The sequence below is a fragment of the Trypanosoma conorhini genome, assembly GCF_003719485.1.
Source record: "Trypanosoma conorhini strain 025E chromosome Unknown Tco_14.4_contig_00726, whole genome shotgun sequence".
NCBI lineage: Eukaryota > Euglenozoa > Kinetoplastea > Trypanosomatida > Trypanosomatidae > Trypanosoma > Trypanosoma conorhini.
In genome coordinates, this window is record NW_021704818.1 from 1 (window position 1) to 8050 (window position 8050).

Below are 8050 nucleotides of genomic sequence, written 5' to 3' on the forward strand. Positions count from 1 at the left end.
TTGCCATAGAGAATAACTGAGCCACAAAGGAAACTTGAAAAAAGCGGCAATGAAAACAAAACCGCAACAACAGCAAAAAAAAAAAAGTCACATGCTGTGGGAATCCACGCGGGGATTAAGCGCCATGACCGCCTTTTTCAGTTTTCTTTTGGCGGTTGCGTTTCACAACCTCCGGCGCCGCCGCCGCCGCCCTCCTACCACGGGTCCCCCGCAGGATCGTTGTGAGCGCCTGCCATATTTGCGAAGGGGTTAAAGTTCAGCGGGGCAGCAGTTCGTGCAGCCCCTGCGACGGGTGCTGCTTCTGTTCGCCGCGCCCCGACGTCGTTTCCACGCACGCACTCTTCAGAGGAGTCAGCAGGAAACAAATTTCTTTCCGCGGCTGGCACTGCCGCGGCGGACGCATGCATCCCATTCACGGTTTCCATACTTCGCCCAAACGGCTCTGCAACCGGCTGAGATTCACGCCGCCGCGGCTGCGGCTCCTGCTCTTGTTGTTGCTGTGAGGGTTGCAAGGAAGATGATGACGCTTGAAACCCATTTGGGCCCGTCGTTTGGGAAGAACTCTGCGGGCATGCCTCTGGCGTCAGTCGCGTCCCCTCCGCGACTCCCACGCAGTGTGGTGTTGCGGGCAATGCGAACGCACCCTCACCCTCACCGAACGGCTGCAGCGCCCGCTTCGCCGAAAAAAGCGAGGGCGGGGCGGATGGCGGGGGCAGCGGGGGCGGCGACGGCGACGGGTAGGTCGTTCTACGCCCTGGATACGTCGTCGCAGGGGTTTTCTCCTCATCCAGCTCGGCGACGAGGACGAGCAGGCGGTCCCGCTCTTCCGTCAACTTTTGAACCTCACGGCGAAGCTCGAAAACCTCGGTGGTGCTCGTCGGATTCGCACGGGCCTCCCGCAGCTGCTCCTCCAGCATGTTCAGCGACTGCGCCAGGAGCCGGTGTTCCTCCTCCTCGGCACTAAGCGCCTCCTCCAGGAGTCTAATGTTTTCCCGCAAACTCGCCACCTCCTCCAAATGCCGACTTTCACGTTCCCTTCCCAAAGCCTGTGCGTCAGCGTCTGCGTGCAGCTGTTCCCGCACAAGTTGGAGTTCCCGCTGCAACGCGTCGTTTGCCTCGACCAGCTCCTTCACCCTGGACTCGTATGCGTTTTGCAGGCTGATGCGAACCTCCTCCACGGCGCTGCCTGGGGCCCCCACCTGCAGTAGCTGCTGCTGCCCCGGGGTTGCCGCCGCCGCCGCCGCCGCCCCAAACGCGGCACTCGGATCCACCGTGGACGGCGACGGTCCCTCTGAAAAGATGTCTACGTCGCCCAAAGCGGGATTGAAGACGGCCGTGGCGGTGTTTGTGGCCGCCGACAGTGTGCCCTCCTGCAACGGCCCGGGCTGCACCCTGCCACGCAACGGGCAAATGTCGTTGAACTGCTTGACGACGCCCAGGAGCGTGTTTTTCATCTTTTCGTCGTACAAAGCGGGGGTTGGACGCAGAAAGGCATCTTTTGGCGGCTCCGCCCACATTGGGCTGGAGGCCTTCACGTCGAAGAGGAAACTGTCAAAGACAGCTGGGCCCCCCAGGTGGTTGAAGAAGAGCTCCAGCAAGTGCCGCCTGTCCAGCAAAGACGAGGGCGGGAGGCTCTCCGCACCAACTCCGCTCCCGCCCATTCGCAGTCTATTTGCATCGCTTGGGTGGTCTTGGACTGCGTCCGGCGCGTCCCTCGGGGCAGCGAGGCACACCGCGGCACAGAGAGCCGCAGACCAGAAACGCACATGCACCGGACCATCTTCTTGCCCTGCTCGCTGCAGGAGTGACTTGTAGTACGTCCCGTCGCCCACGAGTAACCGAGCCGCCTGTTCGCAGCCAAGTACCCACCGCAACAGCGCCCTAAAGCAGGCACTGAGGGTGTTGAGGTCCATCTCGCCATGACCACGAAGGCAGTTAATGACGTATTGCGCGTACGCGAGGAAAACACTATTCGTTGCTGAAGATGCAGCAGAATGCTGCATCTGCGACGAAGTCACCGCCTCGCGTTGTCCCATTGCCAAGAGCTTCTCAACAGAGCCAGGCACACCCAAAAGACGGTCCAACAACAAGGCAGAATAATATTTTTGGCTACTTCTACTACATGGAATAGAACCAAAAATGGCAATGGCCATTGCTGCACCACAGTCAGCCGGCAAGGCATTCCTCAAGGCCCTGGCCGCGGCCGACGGTGGTGCAGATGAGGGCAAAGGAGGGGCAAACCCCTTCAGTAACCTTCTCGCAAGCTCGCCTTCAGAGGAAGAAACACTTAGCAGGGCATGAAGTACGTGCGCAGCAGCAGACTGCATCACCCTATCTTCTATTCCTAATAAGACATGAAGAATTGCGCGGAGTGCTGGCCATTCTTCTACCCGCAATGGGGGTTCGCGGCAGAGCAAAGTTACAACTTGTAACTGCATAAACTCTTCGATACCCACCCTTCTATCCCGAAGCAGAACTGCCAAAGTTCGTAAGGCCTCCACCCGTGCTGCATCATCAACAAGAACACCTCCTAGGGCCACCGACGACAATGGGCCCAATGCGCCGCTCTGAAGAAGGGCCTCTTGGGCTGCAGGACCCTCCTGGTGGGTTTCAGCCCCACGCAGAAGACAGCTAAGGATGGATACCGCCTTAAAAATCACATCGTTCTGCGTGCTACTCAGCGGAGTGAAATTATTTTCCACATTCTCTCCAGCGTCAGCGCTCTGGTTCTTGAGGGAGGCAGTGTGGTGTCGGGCAGCCCGCACACGGTCAGGCACAGCCTCCAATAATGTACAAACCAGACGCGCACACCCCATCTCGCGGAAGAGCTTTTGTGTTGCCTTGTTGTCTCGCAACATGTTATGGGCAATGGTGAGGCAGTCAGAGACGATCACGCCCCCGTCCAGCCCACCTTCCTCCTTGATGACCACAAAAAGCGTCTCAAACGCGTTGTCGAAGGCCAGCAGCGTCTGCAGCTCGGTGTCTGTTGCCGTGATGGATGTGATGAGCACCAATCCCTCATTTCGAAGGGCACCACCATGGTTGCTGTCGTTCAAAATGTCCAGGAGCACGCCGATGCCGTGTGATGAAAGCAGCAGCTTGTGCACAGCGGAAGGGTCGTATTCCTGCAGCCGCTGCAGCATTTGTACGGCGTGAAAGCGCGTCCAAAAAACCCCGGCCTTGACGTGGCTCAAAAACAACGGAACCTCCGGAACGAGTTCGTGGAGAAAGGAATCGCGAATACGCCGCTTCTCCTTCTCAGAGACGGCGTAGTTTGCGGAGACGGCGGGGTAACTCGCGAGGTCCGTGATGCCCGAGAGGACGGCGAGGGACGACTCCACCACCTCGCTGTCCTCAGGGAAGCTTCGCAGGACGTTGCAGAGGTAGGAAACCTCCTTGGCCGCCATAACGTAAGGGAGGTCGGGGGACGCCCGCAGCTCCGCCAACGCGTCACGTCGGTCCTGGGCGACTGTGCAGGATTGAACGCGAAGAATGAGCGTTCGTGTGGGGACACGTTGTTTTGCCTCATCGGCCTCTTCGTCCTGCTGGGGAGCCGGCGCCGGCGCCGCCGCGCCGCCGCGCGCCACCGGATGCACCACGTTGTCCCCCAGCAGCGTTTTCACAAGAAAACTCATTTCGACGGTGCGTGCCCTCCGTGCAGCTCTCTTTGTTGTTGTTGTGCGTACGTGTGCGTTGTTGTTGTTTTTTTTTCTTTTTCTTCTTCGTGTAGTTTTCTCCCTCCCCCACACGCTCCCTTTGCCGCCTGCTGCTGCTGCTGCTGCTGCGATCAGCGCAAAGTGAACCGCGCCCGCTCGTATGGCCCTGCGCATCCAGCAGCGGCAGCAAGAAACAGAAGCGCATGCAAAGCAGTAAAAAAAAAAGATGGGGAGAAAGAGAAAAGTGACAAGAACCAACAAAGTCAAGGGGAGAGAACGCAAAAGCAAACAAATAAAAAATGTACAAAACCGGGGCACCGCCCCCGCCTCCTGCCTGAGGAGGGTGTGCGGCAAACGCAGGCAACGCGTGGGTCTGTTTTAACCGCTTTAACTGACGGGAATAGAGTCGTTAATTCGCCGTCACTACTCCTTTCTTCTTTTTCTTTCCTTTTCGCTCCCTCCCCGCACTTCGCCTTCCTGCGCGTGGTCGTCTAGAAGCTTGTCTCGGGCATCACACCAAACGTCTCTCGCTTCACACGCACCTCGCCCTTTGGCTTCAGCACCTTCCGTTTATTGTACGTGTGCCGCATCCGGGCCGGCACAAGATTGCGCTCTTCCAGCGACTTCATTCGATCCATAACCGGGTGGATGTAACCGCCGTTCAGGTGGCGCAGCGATCCGACGAGTTTGTCTGTGGGTGCGACATCCAAAACCAACGGCGTGTGGTGGTGGCGGCCAAAACTTTTCACCTGCATGTTTTCACGCTTCACGGTGCGGCGCCGCTCCCGCGCAGCTTCACGCCGCGCCTGCCGCGCTTCGTGCACCGCTACGATCTCGTCAATCTCGTCAACCTCCTTCACCGCAACCTCACGCTTCGGGTGGCGGCGATGCGGGAGGGCACGCTTGGCGGCCTGCAGCGAGGCCTTCGACGCCTTCTTCTTGCTCTTATTCTTCTTCTGTCGTTTCTTCTTCTTCGCCTGCTCCTCCTCCTGCTTCGTGCCTGGCTTCTTTTTGGGATTCTGCGGTCGCTCCTGCACCTCCTCCTCCCACGTCTTGTCTGCGGAGAAATTCCCCGTGACCGGCGTGTCGCGGCCGCGCGTCATCACGGCCATGAACCTTTCGTCCGCGGCCCGCTTGCGCTGCAGCTTCCTCACCGCCACTCGCAGCGCGGCCTGGTGGTCGTCGTCCGCCGGGTTGTAGCTCTGCCCGGGGTGCGGCAGCGCCACCGCGTCGCGGTTGTTCGGCCGCACGTGTGCGTACTTGCGCCTGCGCGGGGCGAGGGGTTTGGCGGGAAGCACCTCCGGCTGCACGTCCCAGCCGCGCGCGATGCGCACCGGCTGCGGCGCATTCACCGCCCGCGCATCCTCGCCGGTCCACAGATCACGCAACTTCCCCATCCGCAGCCACGGCGCCTCGCTGCCCGCACGCGTGCCTCACCACCCCCGCTAGCGCAAACAATGCCACAGCCGCCGTGCTCCCAAAGCCCGCCGCGACCAGAGAAAACCAAGGCCCACGCACTCGCTAGGAGAGTGTGAGGGAGGGAGAGAGACTCACGCAGAGCCGAAAAAGGAAAAGACAAAAGGGAAAAAACATCCATGGACCACGCCACGTGCAAAAGAAGTCTTTTATGCCATTGTTCCAAGTCCAAAAGTTTCGTATCATCTTTCTTTGTTTGTATTATATTACTATTTGCCTCTCTGAGGCGTGAGAGACAAAATCAACAATCACGTCAATTAAACGACAATTAAATGCCAACTTTCCCTCGCAGTCACTGTTTATGGCCTCCGCTCTCCCTCGCGCCCCAGCCAAAGGGCAACGGGGCACACAAGCCCACAACGAAACACAATGGGGGAGGGGGGGAACAAGCGGAATTTCACATGCGGGCTTCGCACGAGGTGCCGTTCAATTCACACGCAGGCTCTTTACACTTCCCACCACTGCATTTTGTGCTCCTTTTTTTTGCTTCTCTCTTCGTCTTTCCTTTCACCCTATTGCCGCCGTTTCACCCCACCTCACGTTTAGAACTTCTTGATGGAGCGCTGCGGCCGCGAGGCTTCAAACATCGACTTGTGCGCGCGGCCCCTGTTCAGGAAACTCTCAGCATTGCGCGTCCAGCGCTTGCTCACCTGGAATTGGTAAAAGTCCGAGTAGCAGCTCTTCTTGCGCCGCTTGCGGTGCATGGGCGGCTCCAATGTGTCCTGCGCCTCGTCCCCCCCAAAGGTGGACGTCAACTGCGCTGTGTCCACCGCGGCAGACTCACCTGCCCCCTCGGCGTTCTGCGTCATCTGCCGCACCACCTCCTTCACGTTTCGCGGGACAACGTAGCGGAAGCCGTCCTTGTCGCCACCGCGGCGGTTGATGTTCTTCAACTCCTTTAGACGTTTCGCCGCGGCGCGCCGCATCGCGGACTCCCTCTTTCCAAGGTCCTTAAAGTACGCGTGGGCGTTGCGCAGGAGGGTGTCGGCGGAGACAACCTCACTGCGCTTCTGCTCCGCGTAGTCCTCGAGGAAGGGGAGGCAAGGGTGCTGCACGAGGTCGTCCACCCCCGCCCCGCACGCCCCACCGGCGGACAACGCGGCGTCGTGCGCGCCCTCTTCGCCGCGAATCGCGCGCGCGATCAGCAGCCGGTCTACTTCCTCCCGCGGCGGCTGCGGCTGCGGCTGCGGCTGCTGCTGCTGCTGCTGCAACGCCGCACCAGGCACCTCCCCGTCCCGGCCGCTCCCACTATCAAGAGGCTTCCGCCGCCCCGCTTTGGCCGCCCCGCCGCAGACGGCCGCTTTTTTCTTCTTCGCCGAGACGGTGGAAGACTTCTTCGCCTGTGTTGTCTTTGCCGTCTTCGTCCCGCCTCCCCTTGCCGCGCCACGGCCACCACTCTTCTCCGTTGCCCGCCTCTTCTTCTTCGCGCCGGCGCCGCCCCGCCGCCCCGCCGCTGCCGCCGCCTCCTTCCGCTTCGTGATGAACTTCATTTTTTTCATGTACCGCGTGTTGGCCGTCAGCGCCGGCAGCAGCGCGGCGGGGTTCAACTTCTTCTTCGCCATCTTCCGCCCCTACACCTGCGCGCAGCAGTGATGTGTGTGTGTGTGTGTGTGTAAGAGATAAAAAAAAAAAGAGCGTGCAGCGAGGAGGGGCGTGAGTGAAGGAGCGAGAAACGCAGAGGGCGGGAGATGACGCGGCAGTCGGCGCGCCAGGGGGGATGTCGGCGGGGCGTATGCCTCGAAGAATCACCCGGGGGAAAAAAAACAGAACAAACAAAACAAAACAGAACAGAACAAGTATTTGAGTGATGCATGCATGCAGGCTTCTAACGCCGCCTTCGCGCCGGGGCGTGGGGAGTAAAATAAGAAAAAGAGGGGCTGTGTGGGTGCGTGCGTGGGCGACGCCAACGGGGGGGCTCGGAGAATAAGCAAAAGGAAAAAACGGAGCGCGAATGCCCGCGACAGGAGCCAAGCACCGACAGCTGCAAAACACCTCCTCACATCTCAGGCGAGGAGCGGCGCGAGGTGGTGGGGCGAGGCAAAGAAAACGGAGAGGGTCGATAGTTACACTCCCCCCCCCCCCCTCCCATGTCCCACTCTCACTGTGGACGTATGTGTGTGCCTACGCGTCATGGCCCCATGCACCACACCCACCGTCTCCGCCTCCCTGCATCTCCCCCACATGCATACGTTGCGGACGGGCTGCCAGCAGAAAACAAGGACGTAATGCCTACAGAAACATACAACAACTATGCGCTTCATTTCGTCTTTGCGCCGTCTCGCCTCCAGAAACACAAACACCGCGAGAAGGAACGAGAAGTTACATATAATATTCAACAGATTGTTTTTTCTTTTCTTTTCTTTTCTTTTCGTTTTTCTGTGCTGTTGCTTTTGTTATGCGTTTTTCTCTTCCTGCTCTTCGTACTATTCCAGTGCACCTCCGCACGGGAGAATGCACAGCAGTGCGCGTGCCCAGAGAGAGAAAGAGATACAGTTAGATGTCCATGCACGCAAGGACCTGCTCCACGCACGGCCCCCTGGGCAAATTTTGTTAGCGCTGCACGCATCGCTGCACACAAACGCGCAAACACGCAATTGCATCCATGCATGCACGCGTCAGAGGCACTGCGCAGTGGGTTGCCTGCCAGCCATGCTCATATGCGATTGCAGAAGACGTGCGCAAGCAAAGAAAAAACAAACAAACAAACAAACAAAAAAAACAAACTTAGAAAAAAAAGAGGGAAGAGTTTGTCAACGGAACAGCAGTAATGGCCAAGGGCGCAAGTGACGCTCCCCCGACACAATCCACCGCGGCAAAAAAAACAACAAAAAGAAAACTCCTGGCAAGTCACGAATGCTAATCAGTAGGAAGAAAGAATGAAGTATCACGCGAAACACATACAGAGAGAGAGAAAGAGA

General features: G+C 58.8%; 3 protein-coding genes across 3 annotated transcripts, besides 8 other annotated features; all 3 read right to left on the minus strand.

Moving 5' to 3' along the window:
* The first annotated feature begins 168 nt into the window (after positions 1–168).
* Positions 169–191: a microsatellite.
* A 3-nt stretch (positions 192–194) lies between these two features.
* Tco025E_08218 (uncharacterized protein) lies at positions 195–3635 on the minus strand (the record flags this gene model as incomplete). Its single annotated transcript, XM_029375073.1, has 1 exon — positions 195–3635. The coding sequence occupies one exon, from the start codon at positions 3633–3635 to the stop codon at positions 195–197; it is 3441 nt and encodes a 1146-aa protein (XP_029224803.1).
* Positions 3636–3667: 32 nt separating this feature from the next.
* Positions 3668–3732: a microsatellite.
* Positions 3733–3763: 31 nt separating this feature from the next.
* Positions 3764–3785: a microsatellite.
* Positions 3786–4147: 362 nt separating this feature from the next.
* Tco025E_08219 (uncharacterized protein) lies at positions 4148–5053 on the minus strand (the record flags this gene model as incomplete). Its single annotated transcript, XM_029375074.1, has 1 exon — positions 4148–5053. The coding sequence occupies one exon, from the start codon at positions 5051–5053 to the stop codon at positions 4148–4150; it is 906 nt and encodes a 301-aa protein (XP_029224804.1).
* Positions 5054–5674: 621 nt separating this feature from the next.
* Positions 5675–6694, minus strand: Tco025E_08220 (uncharacterized protein; the record flags this gene model as incomplete). The annotated part of the gene is made up of 1 exon (XM_029375075.1): positions 5675–6694. The coding sequence occupies one exon, from the start codon at positions 6692–6694 to the stop codon at positions 5675–5677; it is 1020 nt and encodes a 339-aa protein (XP_029224805.1).
* Positions 6695–6721: 27 nt separating this feature from the next.
* Positions 6722–6746: a microsatellite.
* Positions 6747–6894: 148 nt separating this feature from the next.
* Positions 6895–6927: a microsatellite.
* A 550-nt stretch (positions 6928–7477) lies between these two features.
* Positions 7478–7507: a microsatellite.
* Positions 7508–7811: 304 nt separating this feature from the next.
* Positions 7812–7867: a sequence feature (A-rich).
* Positions 7868–8033: 166 nt separating this feature from the next.
* Positions 8034–8050: part of a microsatellite that runs on past the window's edge.